Source organism: Diplodia corticola, assembly GCF_001883845.1.
Source record: "Diplodia corticola strain CBS 112549 chromosome Unknown scaffold16, whole genome shotgun sequence".
NCBI classification, from domain to species: domain Eukaryota; kingdom Fungi; phylum Ascomycota; class Dothideomycetes; order Botryosphaeriales; family Botryosphaeriaceae; genus Diplodia; species Diplodia corticola.
The window spans coordinates 443896-458842 of record NW_017971495.1 but is presented as its reverse complement, the minus strand read 5'-3'; the positions used below and the strand labels follow the sequence as shown (position 1 = coordinate 458842).

Genomic DNA, 14947 nt, shown 5'->3' with positions numbered 1-14947 from the left:
CACGCACCAGCCACTGCTCCACGAGCCGAGCTCTCCACTCACCACCCAAACTACGCCCTGCTACCTCGCCGCACTCACACCCCACACCCGACCTCTGCTCGATTCTTACCACGCCGCGCGCTTCATCCCGTCACCCCACCGCCCCTGCCACAATCACCATGCCGACCATGCGCTCGCAGCGCCGCATGAAGTTCTTCGCCATACTCGTGCTCCTCGCAGTCCTCACTACCCTCTACCTGACCTCTGCCGCCCGCCAGACCCGCGAGTCGGCATTCTACACACGCACCCAGAGCGCCATCAGCGAGCGCGAGCGCACCGCTAATTCTGTTGTTGAGCCCAATCTCGCCACTGACGACGATGTCAGCAAGCGCCTGAAGGCTGCAGAAGACAAGGCGAAGAAGAGCGCCAATAACAAGGGCAACCGCATTCAGGAAGTCGTTGCTGCCGGCGACGCCGAGAAGGAAAAGGACAGGGTCAGCGGCAAGGTGAGCCAGCAGAACGCCAGGGTCGAAAAGGACACAAAGGTCGGCGAGCACGATGAGGTCACGGGCGAGAAGAGCGTCGCCGGCCGCGTCATCATGAAGGACAGCAGCAAGGCCGCCGATGGCGTTGACGGCGTTGCCAAGGTGGGTAATGTCGGCGATAGCGTCAAGGCTGCCGCCTCGTCCAAGGCCACCAGCGGTTCCGACGCCGGCGAGGAGACGCAGGAGGAACATGAGGCCGAGCTTGAGATCAACACCATCCTAAAGAAGAGTCCGAGTAAGTTATCCCCCATCTTCCCGTTACCTAGTGACAAGCTTGCAACAAAGCGCTCGGCCGTCGTACAACTCGCTGCTGTCATTCTTGGCTAACAGCTGCTTCTTCTAGTCATCATCTTTTCCAAGTCGTATTGCCGCTTCTCCGCAAAAGCCAAGAAGATCCTGCTCGAGGACTACTCCATCACTCCTGCGCCATATGTCGTCGAACTTGACCAACACCCGCTCGGCTCTGCAATCCAGGCTCAGCTTCAGAAGTCTACCGGCAGGTCGACCGTTCCCAACGTGCTCATCAATGGCAGGAGCATTGGCGGCGGCGACGATATCGAGACCCTGCATCTCAATGGCAAGATTGAAGAGACAATCCGCAGCATGGGCGGCAAACGCATAACTGAGGCGAGGCCGGCCGCTGAGGCTGCTACAGAGAAAAGCGGTCTCAAGAGGAGAAGAATCAAGCGCACTCTGAATGCTTAATTTCGTCTCGACGACTCTTGACATCGGATCACCGAAACTGGCCTGTCGTATGGTTCTCGGCCACCCGGCTACTTCGCCGCCATGGAAAGATCTGTTCTACACAGCTTCGCATTGGACGCGCTGAATATCAAATGCTGGAGTGATTTCTTCAGTATCGTACGAGACAGTCCAGCTCCCACGCCCACACGTCACGCCTTGCCAAACGTCGGCCTGTCACTCGTGTACACCTGACTTTTTCGGACCGAACACATTACTTTTCCCTCATTGTTTGTGCAGCTCTTCACATACCACGGCGAAGGTCAAAGAGCAGGATTGGCGGGGTTGGCGTTCATTAAAGACTGATCAACATCAGATAAGGGTTTCCATTGCACGTTTCTTGTTTTGCTTTGACCCTGGATGATGGCTTCTGTGTCTGAAACGCACAAGTAATTTGGATCGCTGGACAGGCTTCTGGAGTAAGAAGGACTGGGGGTGGCGTGGTAATGGGATGGGATGGATTTGGCAAAGGGAGGCATCAAAAAATGACAATGGCAAACTGGGAACAGGAGGGGCGGCGGGCTTAATGATACCCTGTACATGCGTACAGCTGAAGGAAGATTTTCATGATAAACTTAATCCTCATTAACCAACAGATTTCCTGAACAAGTGTGATTCGTTCCAACTCTTGACCTTCTGTCGGAAAGTCGTTCACGAACATCGAGGATTCACTAGACATTACCACAAAACACCATTGCAAACGGATGCGAGATAAGCGCTGCCCAGCGCACCATCCTGTCTACCTACGTGCCAACCTAGCTAATCTACTAACCCTTGTCTCAGCTTACTCTTCCTCCCAAGTACAAAGGACGCCCTGTGCGCGTCTGCTTATCAGCACAGCTTACACCCCAGTCTTGAAACACCCCGTGGGCGGTGGGCGGGGGGCCGCGAACTGAACCCACCTAGATTGACCCTGATCCTTATCGCACAGCCAACCTTTTTCCGTCTCACCGTGATCATCTCACATAGCTCTCTCCCTATTATTTCCACCCAATTCCAACGGAAGAGTCCTTGGCTGATGACGAGACGTTTACATTAATAACGTGAGAGTTCGTGGTTGAAGGTATACCAATCTTCATCTCATCAAAATGAGCAAATCGAGATAAGGACTACGAGAAGAAAGATTTACCTGAGCAAGCGCACCCGAGAGAGAGACGAATTTTTCCCTTCTCACACACCTGAGCCCACACGCGCCCACGCGCCCGTCCAATCTCATCTACATTCACCTTCCTTGGCGTCGTCGTAATCCACCATCGTCATCACCACCCCAATGATCACCAACAAAGCTAGCTCGTCAGCCGCCACCCCGACCCCAATCTTAAGACGGATGGAGAGTCGGAACGCACGTCTCACATACATGCATGAAATGCACGCGCACACACATGTGTGCATTGCATGACGACCATTCAGAAAGACGATCGACCGACCAGTCGCCACACGCGCCCCGCCCGCCGTACTCCCTCCCCTTCCACTCTGCATACACGTGGGGTGTCGATCGGGCGATCCGTCTCCTAACGTTCATGCGTGCATATTACATCCGTATGTACCACTGTGAGCACGTGGATGCCGCCCCAGCGGATATAGCGAGATAGATGGTGAGGGAAAGGGAGAGGAGAGGAAAAAAAAAAAAAAGGAAGCGGAACTGCTTTCATGGCAACGGCAAGTTTCCCTCAGCTGCCCCCTTGCGGTCATTTTATTGCTCTCCCTTTCGCAAGCGAGATAATTCGACCATGGTTGGACCATCTACTTTGTTCATAGGGCCCGAAACGAGAGCGTTGAAGCATGGTATGACCAGGGTGCCTCCTGTTTTAGATATAAAAGTACAGCTCTAACCTACAATATCACTAAGATACAACTAGAGCCTCCGGTTCACAAAATTCGTGGTCTTCGCACTAGCTGTCGGCTGCAAGAAGGTGCTGTAGAGCATTCTCAAACTTAATGTTGGTCCCGTGTCCCAAAATAACAGAGAGCATATTTGTTCTCCCCCTATCTTTTGACCCTTCTCTAACACTACAATTCCCAAAGTAGGAAAAACAAAAAAAAAAGGAAAGTACGACAGGAACTGGAGAGTTTGAGCCGATTATCTACCTGTGTGATTTTTTCCATATCCCTTACCAGAAACCCCGAGCTCATAAGACGCCAAATGGTTTTCATAAACTGATGAACCCGGCCCTTTTTGCCTTACCAACCCCGCTTCCGGGTTCTTTTGCAATTGCCCTACGCAAACTAAGAGGATGAAACAAAACAAGAAGAAAACGTGGAGTAGAAAGAGCACGTTATTGATACCACTCATCCTCATTATACAGGTTCATCGCCCCGTACCCACCATTCATAACCGTGGCACCGATGCCGTTCCTATTTACTCCACTACCCGCAACGCCGTTTGCGTACGATGTTTTAGCTATGTCCTCCGCCGCCGCCGCCAATGAAATAGGCAACTGTTGCTGCTGCAGCGATTGCCCTACGCCGTTAGAAGCAGTGGCAGCAGCAATTGGGCTGCGGTTGAGATACGCCATCTCCTCAGCGTTCATGCCCCAGTTGTCGAACCCGACTGCCAATTGGCTCTGGTCACGCAGCCACCAGTTGTCCTGGTTCTCTCGCAGCAATGCGTCCACGCCCCCGAAAAGATCTGATGGCGAACCTCCTAGAGAGACGTTCGTGGAGCCTGACGTATTGGCGGGAGTGGTTGGGTCGGTAGCTTGCTGCTGCGAGCCCTGCCGGTGGACCCGCGGGTACTGGATGTCCGCGGCTGTTTGTGGCGGTCCGGTCCGCGAGCGGTTGTCGGATCCGCGACGGACAATTGTCGCGGCGGCGTAGCTGGCGGCGTTTGCGGAAACGGTGGATGCTGTGCTGGCTGGAAGGGCGGTGGTGTAGCCGTATGATTGAACGAGAGGAGGAAGAGAGCCTGGTTGGGGGCATGCCGCCTGCGGTAGCGCAGCCGTGCCTTTCGGGGAGAGGGTGTCGCCATGATAGGTACCGAATTTCGCGTCGGTGCGGGCTAGGACAGCGACGGCTTCCTCGGGGAGCTCGACACGCCATTTGCGGGCGAGGATGGAGAGAATGCTCAATGTGCGGCGGGCGCAGAGCCAGCCCTCGGCGATTTCTTCCAAGTGCTTGACGCCGTGAATGATGTCTCTCCGGGCATTCTTGTCTGGAATGTTCAGGAGGTGGATGGTGCAAGCAGAGTGAGCAATATAGACAGCAACATTGCATATTTGCCGTAATCCGTGCGATCGTTTGTATAGCCTCAGGAGCTTTGATATTGACTGTGCCGCTTGAGTACACAGCTTCCTCGGCGACACGTTAGGTGGTAACGGCGAGGTTGTTTGATTATATTTGAGGAAAGGTCGGAAAAGATGAATATAGAGGAGCTGGAAGAACATGCTGGGCTCAAAGTTAGCGTTCAGATCCATGGAGAGGTTGTTGTGGGGAACCGAATATGAGGCGGTATGCTCCACATGGATTGGAACATCCAACCTATAAAGATTGGCTGATCCAATGTAGGGCTTCCGAATTGGAATCATGCTCCGTCCCCATGGGGCAGTGTACGCAACCCCAGTGTCTGCGGTGGCAGCACAACCTTCCTATGTTGCAGGGCACTTACTGCATAACAAGCATAGACGGCAAACCACCTTCTCGCGGCTCGAACTCTTTGGGGAGATCTTTCCTCCAAGCCTCCAGTCGCTGGTGGAGCTCGCTCAGTTTCTTGAGTTCTAGCTGTTTTCCCTTCGACTTATCCATGTCAATGGGGTTGTAGAAAGAGTTCATGAGATCATTGCTGATCTCACACAGCTGGGAGATCTGCCAAGCGACTGCACGCGTGCGTGCAGGTTGGGCGTTGGCCTGGCTGAAACCGGAATCGCTATATGCACACCACGTTTCGGCGTCTTCGTTCGGAAACACTTCGAATCTTGGAACAGTGATGATATTGGTAGGAAGTTGGGGCAATCGTCCCAGGTAGTTTGACCAGCACCTATGATTCGTCAGTCGGACAGTCTCGAACCCGCCACAATAAATTGGTGCACTGCAGACACGCGTCAAAACGTATCTGAGAAACTCACTTGTCAAAGAGAAAGCACCCCCAGAAGGTGATGCGGCGCGCATCTTCCTCGTCTTCGTCCAGGGTGCCTTGACCCGACGAGAGGCCTCCAGAATCGAGATTCAGGCCCAAGTCGCAGGCCATGCGGAAGCTCATGCCACTGTAAACCCAGCCCTTCGCTTCACGTCCGCAGCCAGCTTCGCGCACTGACATGAGCGCCAGAGCTTGGACAGTGGCCATCCTCGGCTTCTCATGCTCGTCGTTTTCCATTATCAGACGTTTTGCCTCCTTGAAGAAGTGGTCGCCGGCAGTGGTCGAATCTTCACGATTGGCACGAGCGCCCGGGAACGAAGTGAAGTGGCAACCTAGAGCCAGCATTGTGTTGACCAGCAAGGGGGTGCAGTATTTCCGTCCATTCTCGCCCGGTGGGTTCCCAAGCAAGAAGTCGCGGTAGAACAGGTTCTTGGGCAAGGTCGTGAAGAATGCATAGTGCCAGACAAAGTACATGTTGATCAGGTGGGTGATCAGCTCCGGATCCTGGGTTACGCTCGTCCAGGACGTGATGGGGTCTTCCAGCCGAGCGTACTGATCCTGCTCGGCGACAGCCACGAAATCATTGTCGCTGTCACCACCTTGGCCCAGGTGGATCAAGTTGGAGGTGCCTCCGATATAGCGCTGCGAGCCGTCTTCCAGCCGCAGCTGGCCCATCTTGCCCGACAACTGCGTCTCGAAGGTGGGCACGCCCTGGGGGGCCTGGTCCGGGAAAAGTGGGATGTCGTCTGTATCCTCATCCATGCCCTGCTCTTTGAGAAGGATGTTCTCGGCGACAGTGTCGAGGCTCTCGCAAGTGCGTATCTGGCTGACCAGGCCGGGGACGTCATCTTCGGGCCAGTTGAGGAGGGCATGGATCAAGGTCTCGAGAGTGGAGTTCTTGGTCTTCAGCTGGTCGATGTCCTTCTTGTAGACGCCCTTGCGGCGGTGGTCGGAGCCGGGGTCGTAGACGCACTCGGTGTTGTAGACGGAGGCGCAGGCGGCGCAGGCGGGGGTGTTGCCGTCGCACTGGAGCAGAACAGAGGCGCAGTCAGCGGGGAGCTCTGGCGGGGGGGATGCGCGGTGGACGGCTTGCCTTTGACTTGCGGCGGCGGCAGGCAATGCAGGCGGTGCTCACGCAGCGGCGCTTGACTTGGTCGTCGTGGACATCCTTGCGCTTGTTCCTGGCGCGGGCTCTAGCGGGGCCGCTCTTCGCGTCGGGGGCGGGGTTCTGTGCGGATTGCTGGCGCGAGCCCTCAGGCGAGGCAACACTCAGGCCGGAGTCCATTGGTGCGCATTGCGCGTTGGCGAGGGCTGCGGTTCGGGGTTGCGGCGGGGACGGCTATGTGGGCTATGTGGGCTATGTGGGCTTGAACCGTAGCGGCGGTGGTCCGACGGGGGGGCTGCGGCGGACTTCAGCCAGGCACAAGGGTTGCTGCTGGAAGCGAGCGGGGGCGAGGCGCAGGGTGCGATTCCAGAGCTTCGAGGGGAGCAGCGGGCATGGCTGTAGCGCTGGGCCACGGGCAGATGGTGGAGTTTTGTCAGCAACAGCCGGCAGCATCCAGAAGGCCCAATCTTGAAACCCGCAACGCCCGGCGCGATATCGGGGCGCCCACTCAGCTGTTATCTATAACAAATCACCCGCCTCCTCCCACACCGGAATCGACTCTCCATTCCACGCGTGCGTCCATCTCCCGCCGCTCCGCCTGCTAGCGGCGCGCCCTGGGCACCGTGTATTTCAACCTCGGCGCCCTCCGAGCCCGCTCCGCACCCCCGCTGGCGTCATCCCTGGCCTCGGACTCGCAATGCACTCGCTCTATCCATGTGGTGTAGCGCCACCCTCCGCCAAGCAAGCATATCGCCTGAGGCATTGCCTTGCCGTCCGATGGCCTCGGCTTGGGGAGTCGATGCCCTCCCCGTCGGAGCTGAAGCTATGATCCGGACGCAAATGTTCGTTTACGCTCCAACACCTGCGTCCGGACGTCTTCTTCAACTGCCCATCGACATCTGCCGCCCTGCATGTGTTGAAAATGTGCATCTTCTATTAGATCGGTGGAGGCCGTGGCGTTTCGACCACTCGAGCTGACCCAGAAAATCCCATCTTTCCATCCGTATATGTTCTTCGACCGGCCATGAAAATCCCCTGGAGTGAACTTCCCCGAGCTTTTTTTTTTTTTTTTTTTTGAATCCAGCCGCCCAAAATGGTAGTAAATCACGCACTTTATATCAGAACCCAGATACCGCCGGACTTGATCCAGAAGATGGCCGCTTCAATCCTCGTCTCCCTCATCCTCACTGTCCGCATTGAACCGCGGCAGCGTCTCTCTGTCTTCCACGATCACGAACGACCGACCCTGCTCGTCCTCCTTGACCGGGCCAAACAGGCGCATCATCTGATGCATCGTGAGGCTACATGGCACGTCAGCACTGCCCCCCCAATGGATGGCGAGGGTACCTACTTCTCACGTGGCTCGCCGCTGTCGCCCATGACGCGGTCAATCTGCTCCTGCTTAGCCACCTGCATATTGATCAGCTTCTCGTCGATGGTGCCGGCGACGGCGAAGCGGGTCATGCTCGTCTCCTCGGTCTGGCCGATGCGGAAGACGCGGCAGAAGGCCTGCTGCTCGAGGGCCGAGTTCCACCACGGGTCGATGGAGATGACGTGTTTGGCGGCGGTGAGGTTGAGGCCCAGGCCGCCGCACTTGAGGCTGGCCAGCAGGATGGACGTGTTGTTCCTCTTGAACTGGTCCAGCGCCCTGTCGCGCGCGGCGATGGCCATCTGGCCCGTGTACTCCTGGAAGGTCCACCCCTCCGTCTGGCAGACCTTCTTCATGATCTGGATCATTGAGATGAACTGCGTGTACACCAGGATCTTGGCGTCCGGATCCTGCTCCAGCCAATTGAGGATCTGGGCTTTGACTGCGATCGTCTTGGCCGACGGCAGCACCGCCCCGTGCTTCTGGATCCACGACCTCGCGATGTTCTCCTCGTCCTTTCCCTTGTCCCGTTTCCTCTTGCGCCACCTGCTCGTCGGCGGCGCACTCGTACTGACCTCTCCATCCTCGACATCCGACATGATCGAGTCGAGGTCGAACTCGTCGCACGGCTGTGCCCAGACGTACTCGCATTGGCACTCGCTGCAGCGACAGTGAGCTTCGCCCTTGGCCGCCGAGTCGTGCTGCGCCATCTCTAGGCACTCGTGGCAGTAGATGTGATAGCAGGCGGTGACGTAGGGGCTATCGGGCGGTTGGTGACACATGACGCAGAGGGTGCGCTTCTTGAGCTCTTCCCAGTCTCTGCCCCTGCGCAAGTCTTGCAGGTACTTGCCAAAGCTAAACGTCAGTCCATGCAAGCCGCCGGTGAGGATGTCCCCGTCGGGCACGCCATCGAGGGATCCAGGCACCTGTACGGCCGGCGTGCCCTCGCTCTCATCTTCCTCGTTGTCAGGCGGAGGCGGCGGCTTCGCGAGCACCTTGCGCAGCGCAATCAGCTGCGCCCTGCGCGTGGCATCGCCCGCCACCTCGACCTCGGCGAGCTCCCGGATCTTCTCGTGGTCCTCGCGCTCCAGAAGGTCCTTCATCACGACCTCGACCAGCAGCACGTTGCCCGTCATCTGCCGCAGGCGCAGCAGCATCGTCAGCACGTTGCGGTAGTTGCGCTGCAGCGTGTTCTCCCGCGCGAAGCTGTTGACCCGTGCCACCATGCGCCGGTGCACAATCTCGTAGATGGCCCGCTCCAGGTCGTTGAAGTGCACCCAGTGGACGCGGTCACTTGCCTTGGGCAGCCTCACGATCGGTGCCCCGAACAGTGTGTCCCTGTGCGTCCGCCGGATCATGAACTGGCTAACCATGATGCTCAGCCTCTCCATCGGCTCCTGCCGGCCACCGTCATTGTAGTAGTTCGATTTGAACACGCGGAAACTTCCTGTGTAGGGCACCTCGAGGAACTTGAAGTAGGGGTACAGCTCGAGTGGCGAGTTCAGGATCGGAGTGCCTGCCACTTGTTAGCATCATGCAGATGGTGAGAAGGACTCGAGGCATACCAGAAAGAGCCCATCTGTACGTTGAAACCAAAGCCCTGCAGGCCAACGATGTCCTCGAGCGGAAGTTCTTGATCGCCTGTGCCTCATCAAGCACCACCCTCCTCCATTCGACGCGATGGAGAGGTCCCTTCTCCGCTTCGTAGTGCTCTTTCCACCACCTGTTCTTTTCTTCACTCGTCTGCAATTCTATGGGTGTCTCCGCTTTTGGGTAGCTCTTTTGGACTTCATAGTAGGTTGTCAGCACAATGTCAAACCTGCTCAGAGTCTCCACAGGACGTGGAGTCTCGATGCGGTGGCCAGCTTTCCACACTAAGATTTGGAGCCGCTGCTTGGGGTCAACGTGTCTATTGAGCTCCGCATACCACTGACTGACGAGCGTGGCTGGCAGAACGATCAGAGTGGCCTTCCGTTCCCCCGCCTTCAGCTTCTTCGGCCGCTCGTTGATAATGTTCGCGATCATCTCCAACGTCTTACCAAGACCCATGGCCTGTACAAAATTAGCGTCAAAACGATGGTTGGGAGAGGTGCTTTTACATCAGCGCAGATGCCACCGTGCGGTTTGTCGTCCACGCCGCCACGCTCCCGATCTCGCATAAATCCACCACCGATCAACTGGTGATTTTGAAGTGAGGTCGTCATGCCCGTTATCTTCCAACCACCGTGGCCATCTGGCCGAGCTGCACGATGAGAGAACTTCCGGCTTGCTTTGAACAGCTCCTTCTTATCAGTAACTGCTCTTTTCCTCTGATTCTCAGGCACTGATGCGAGTAGCTTCTTCAAAGCCTCGGCCTTACGGGTGTCGGTGATTTCTGGCAAGTATGGCGCATTCTGGTTGGCTGCCTGGTCGTGGAAGACGTTTGATTGCATTAGGGAACCCAAAGTGTGGGCGACATTGGTTGAGGCCTCCTGTTGCGGTGACTGCGCCCTCCCGTTCCCCGTCTTTCTTTTCCTGCCCTCGCCCCTCTTGGCGCGCTTCTTTCTCCTGCCTTCAAGGTGCTCGCCGAGCATCTCCCTAAGCTCTTCTTCAGCGTCACCCATCTCGCGCGCCATAGCCGACGAAGGGCCCTCTCCGACGTCGGGAAAATCCTCCCCGTCATCCTCGAGGCCGGCATGTCTTACCCAAGCGCTTTTCCTCTTGCCACGACGACGTGGAGGCGGCGAAACCTGTGGGACAAACAAGCCGTCATCCGAATCGCTCTGCGGACCGCCGCCGTCTTCCTCAACGTCCATACACCCGCCGTCTGCCAGGAAGCGCGCGTCCTCGGCAGCTTGATTGGTCCTCGCATCTTCTTCCCTGTTGGTTCTGATAAACATGATTTCATCCTCGAAGGTGACTGTGCCATTCGCTTTCTTGGCTTCGTACTCGATTCTAGCCTGCTCGAAGGGTGTACGTTCGTGCTCCGCAGCTGGCGCGTCATCAGATGGGCCCGGAGTGGCATCGTGCAGTGGATCAAGTACCGGCGGGGCATTGTAGACGGGGTTGTAGCCGTTGTTGTTGACATTCGACATGAGGCGCTTCCGCAGCAGGCGCATTTGTTGCAAGTCGCGCCTCTTGGGCTTGCGCGCTGGACTTGAAAGCAACGAGTTTCCGAGGTGGAGCGGAATGCTGTCTCCGGGGGCAATGGGCGCTTCGGGCCCAGAGATGGGCGCAAGAGGGGACTGCGGTGCGGCAGGTGAACGCGGAGGCTCTTCCGGAGGGTCGTTATGCTGGTCTTCTTGGCCAGTGTGAAACGCCATCATTTGGTCTTGAGGAAGATCATGACGAGGGTGGTCGTCGCCGCCGTCGTCGTCGTCGTCGTCGTTGTCATCGATGGTGATTGGTAGAGCCTTGTCGTGTCCCAGATCGCGGTACTTGCTTGTCGGCGCCTCAGACACATCCGGATCGTCTCGAGGTTCTTCCTTGACAGTGACCGGCTCTTCCTCTTGTTCGACGTCGATTGCAGTCTCTCTTGACGCACCGGCCTCCGAAGCCCGTGGTGGATCGATAAACGGCCCGCCGTCTGGATCTGGTTTGATCGGATTGTCGCTCATAGTGATCCGGAGGGTTGTGCGTGACTTCACCTGGGCAGTTTCGAATTGATGTGGGCCAGTCAATGTCCTGAAGTGAGAGTGAGACAAGTCATGTGGTGCGTGGGCACATGTCCGAAGCGCATGAACTTACAGTGAGGGCTTGAAACTACTGCTTGGCTCTGGCAGAAACTTACGAGTTGAAGAGACGGCGGATGACGGTGTTGAGGAGATGGTGGAGGAGTGTGTGTGGATGCTGGTATATACCCTGAGGTCACTGCATGCCGCGAGGAAGGCCTGCTGGACCCTCCAGCCAGGGTCCTTACGAATTGGGAAGGATGTGAGAGAAGTTGAGGCTCACCATAGTCTCCAAAAGCGAAGGTGCCACTCACTCCTCAATTTCGATCTAGGCGCCGATTCAAGCGAACACACGTCGGCGCTTCAGTCTCCAGTCATTCGCCTGAGAGAATCCTAAGCATGAGAACGCAAAATCTAGGACGTGCCTTCACTTTACGACTCGGGATTGAGAGGTACTTTGAGATAAGTTTTGGATAGCACATAGAAGCATTTAAATCGAAGGTGAAATATCATGTATGTACGGTCGAGTTCCTTTGAAGCCATTAATGCCAATTTGAGCGTGAGATGTTGGGCTGGGGCTTCAGGCTCGAAATATTTACTCGAAGAAAAATTAAGAAAACTCCAAGACATAGGTCTAGGGGATTGGGATTTCGAAGAAAAGCAAAGGAAGTGCCATAAACCATAAAGCAAGAAGTTGATCTAATACTTGTACAGTTCTTGTATTAAAACAGAAAAGCCCGGGGTCGCGGGGTATCTTGCTTTTGAACCTTAGTCAAGCCCATTGAAGTCGTAATTCAAACACCAAACCCCGAAACGCTCAAATAGCACATGAGTAGCCAACCGATAGCCTTGATCGTTGGCTCTTGGGGGACATAATTTTCGTTGATTGCAAATCCGCTCAGTCGGGGTAAACGAAGGCGGCGACCGCAATGATCGTGTACGTGGTCATCAGAAGCATGCCTTCCAACCAGTTGGACTTGCCGTCTCCAATCAGGTAGTTGACCAGCAAGACGGACACGAAAAGGACCGCGACCTGGAATCCGTCGAAGGAAAGGTTCATCTCATCAATGCCGATCTGAGGAAGTTAGTAACAGATTGAATCAGAGCGGGGTCTCTGCAACTTACAATCCAACCAATGAGAACAGTCAGAGGGAGAACAAGCAGGGCAATCTGCGTGCTGGAACCAACAGCCACGCCAATGGCGAGATCCATCTTATCCTTCATGGCAACGGTGACGGCAGTCGCGTGCTCGGCAGCGTTTCCGACAATTGGAAGGAGGATCAGACCCAGGAAAGTCTCCGAGAGACCCTTGCCATTACCCGCGACCGAGGAGATGTTGTCGACCATGAATTCGGAGCAGAAAGCAACCAGAACGGTGGAAAGACCAAGCGCAACCAAAGCTCCCATGACGGTCAGGACAGGAACCTCCTCCTCATCGTCGTCATCTTCATCGTCCTGGTTGTTCAGAAGCTGGTCCCCATGGATCTTGCCTCCAACAGCACCCGCGGCAGCAGCTCCGATGCCCGCAATTCCCTTGTTGGCAGCGCCGGGCTTGATTTCCTTGGTCCTCATCTCGCCCTTCTTGCTTGGCTCGTTGTACATGACGACGTGGGTCTTGAGCTGGAAAAGGAGATAGCAGCCATAGACGAAGAGGAGGATGACGGAAGTGCCGCGGGAAAGAGCATCCGTATCGACGAGGTCTCCGACCTCATCCGAGGGCTCGACCCACATGCGGAAGACGGTGGGGATGATCAGACTTGCGACAGCCAAAGCGAGCAAGCTGGCACTGGTCTGAGCTACCGTGACGTTGAAGTGCTGCTCAACGCGGCTGACGCCTCCGAGGAAGAAGCACATGCCCATGACGAGGAGCAAGTTGGAGAGCATACTGCCGATGAGGGACGTCTTGACGATGACGAGCTCCTTCTTCACGAGCGCTTGAATACCGACGATCAGCTCGACCGCGTTACTGAAAGGTCGTTTGTCAGCTCAAGTTTGCTTGCAAAGTGCGTTTCGACGAGGAGGCTTACCCAAAAGACGCGTTCAGCAGACCGCCCAAGGTCTCTCCAATGTGCATGGCAAGCTCTTCAGTCGCATAACTGAGCATACCGGCGAGCGGCACGATGGCAATGAAGTTGACGACGAAAACGACGATGCCATTCAGGTGGGCATAGTTGACGGCAAAACCGGCGGGCACGGCCAAGAGTAGAATGTTGACCCAGGAACCGAAAACGACGTGCTTGAACATGGTCCAGGGAGTGATGACAGGCTGCTTTCTTGTGCGCTTCGTGCTCGTCCGGCGGTCCAGGCCTTCAGGCTTCTCCTCTTCGTCGCTGTCAGTCTTGTTCGTCTTCCTCCGGGTAAGGCCGTCGCTTGGTTCGCCGGCTCCATTGGCAGCGATGCCAAACGGCTCGGCGGAACCGCGCGACGGAGGCGGCATGGTTGAGGCGTGGACAGGGCCGTCGTGGGCGTCGGGCATCCTGTTCAGCTCGACTTCGCCAGCAACGCACGCCTCGGAATGGGCTCCCGAATGCGCGGTGTCGTGCGAAGCGCGGGGGTTCTCCTCATCGTAGAGCGAGTCGCCGGTGTGGGAGATCTTTCGGGCCCAGGGATTCCATTGCACGGAGCCCTTCTTGGCATTCCATGCCGTGTGCCGGGCTCTGGACTTGATGGTGTCTATGCGGTACATGGACATGGTAAGTGGCGGAGTCGCAGGTGGAGTGGTGATCGGTGACAGGGCAGGTGAGCGGGCGGGACTTACGCATGGTGGAAGCGGCGGCAGAAGGATTACTACTCCTGGCGTGGATTACGCGCACGCTCGGGTCGGGAGATTTATTGACAGCAGGAAAACGGAAGCAGGCAACAAGGCGGGGGCCGACAGTGCGCGTCGTTTGTTGTGGGTGGCCTGTGAGCGCAGGAATTCGGGAATCGGCCGGCAGCTGGGCGGACTGGGATTTTGTACGACGAGGGCTGCGGTGTTTGGAGATTGCAGCGTCGCCAGGGAGGCGATCAGGGAACGGTGTCTGTGGCGCGGCTCGGCGATCAGTGGGCCGTGTGAGGGCGTAACGCCGATGGGCGAAGGGGGAGCGAGGCACGAGGCTAGCTGCGCACGACACGTCCTCAATCTCCGTCAGGAGGGCTGTGTCGCAGAGAAGAAGCTGGCTGCGAGCGTCCGCAGCATCAGCAGCAGCAGCAGCAGCAGCAACAGCAGCAGCAGCGCTGTATGTACTGTCGCCAGGCACGCTGATGAAACAAGCTTCGACGTTTGTTGACGTCTACTGGTGCCACGAAGGGAGCCACGGTGCCACGGTTCCAAGCTTGCTTAACAGGCTTGACGGCGGGCTTGACTGCCAGCCAAGCCTCTGCCTCTGCGCTTGACTGGGATCCCCGCAGGCGCTACGGCTAAACCACTCCAGCGCGCGGCCCCGCCCCGGGCCACACCATACGCCGTCGGTTGGCTGTCGCTGGCGGCTGCCCAACCGCCGTTGC

General features: G+C 56.8%; 4 protein-coding genes across 4 annotated transcripts; 1 reads left to right on the top strand and 3 right to left on the bottom strand.

Moving 5' to 3' along the window:
- Positions 1-158: 158 nt before the first annotated feature.
- On the top strand, positions 159-1229 carry BKCO1_16000164 (glutaredoxin domain-containing protein; the record flags this gene model as incomplete). Its single annotated transcript, XM_020271437.1, has 2 exons — positions 159-759; positions 868-1229. The coding sequence occupies 2 exons, from the start codon at positions 159-161 to the stop codon at positions 1227-1229; spliced, it is 963 nt and encodes a 320-aa protein (XP_020131909.1).
- Positions 1230-3541: 2312 nt separating this feature from the next.
- On the bottom strand, positions 3542-6622 carry BKCO1_16000163 (fungal specific transcription factor; the record flags this gene model as incomplete). Its single annotated transcript, XM_020271436.1, has 4 exons — positions 3542-4649; positions 4870-5238; positions 5327-6363; positions 6473-6622. The coding sequence occupies 4 exons, from the start codon at positions 6620-6622 to the stop codon at positions 3542-3544; spliced, it is 2664 nt and encodes an 887-aa protein (XP_020131912.1).
- A 982-nt stretch (positions 6623-7604) lies between these two features.
- BKCO1_16000162 (dna repair protein rad5) lies at positions 7605-11407 on the bottom strand (the record flags this gene model as incomplete). Its single annotated transcript, XM_020271435.1, has 4 exons — positions 7605-7743; positions 7794-9327; positions 9377-9863; positions 9911-11407. The coding sequence occupies 4 exons, from the start codon at positions 11405-11407 to the stop codon at positions 7605-7607; spliced, it is 3657 nt and encodes a 1218-aa protein (XP_020131911.1).
- A 952-nt stretch (positions 11408-12359) lies between these two features.
- On the bottom strand, positions 12360-14153 carry BKCO1_16000161 (calcium proton exchanger; the record flags this gene model as incomplete). Its single annotated transcript, XM_020271434.1, has 3 exons — positions 12360-12536; positions 12587-13427; positions 13489-14153. 3 exons carry the CDS (start codon positions 14151-14153, stop codon positions 12360-12362), a joined length of 1683 nt encoding a protein of 560 aa, XP_020131914.1.
- Between the last annotated feature and the right edge of the window lie 794 nt (positions 14154-14947).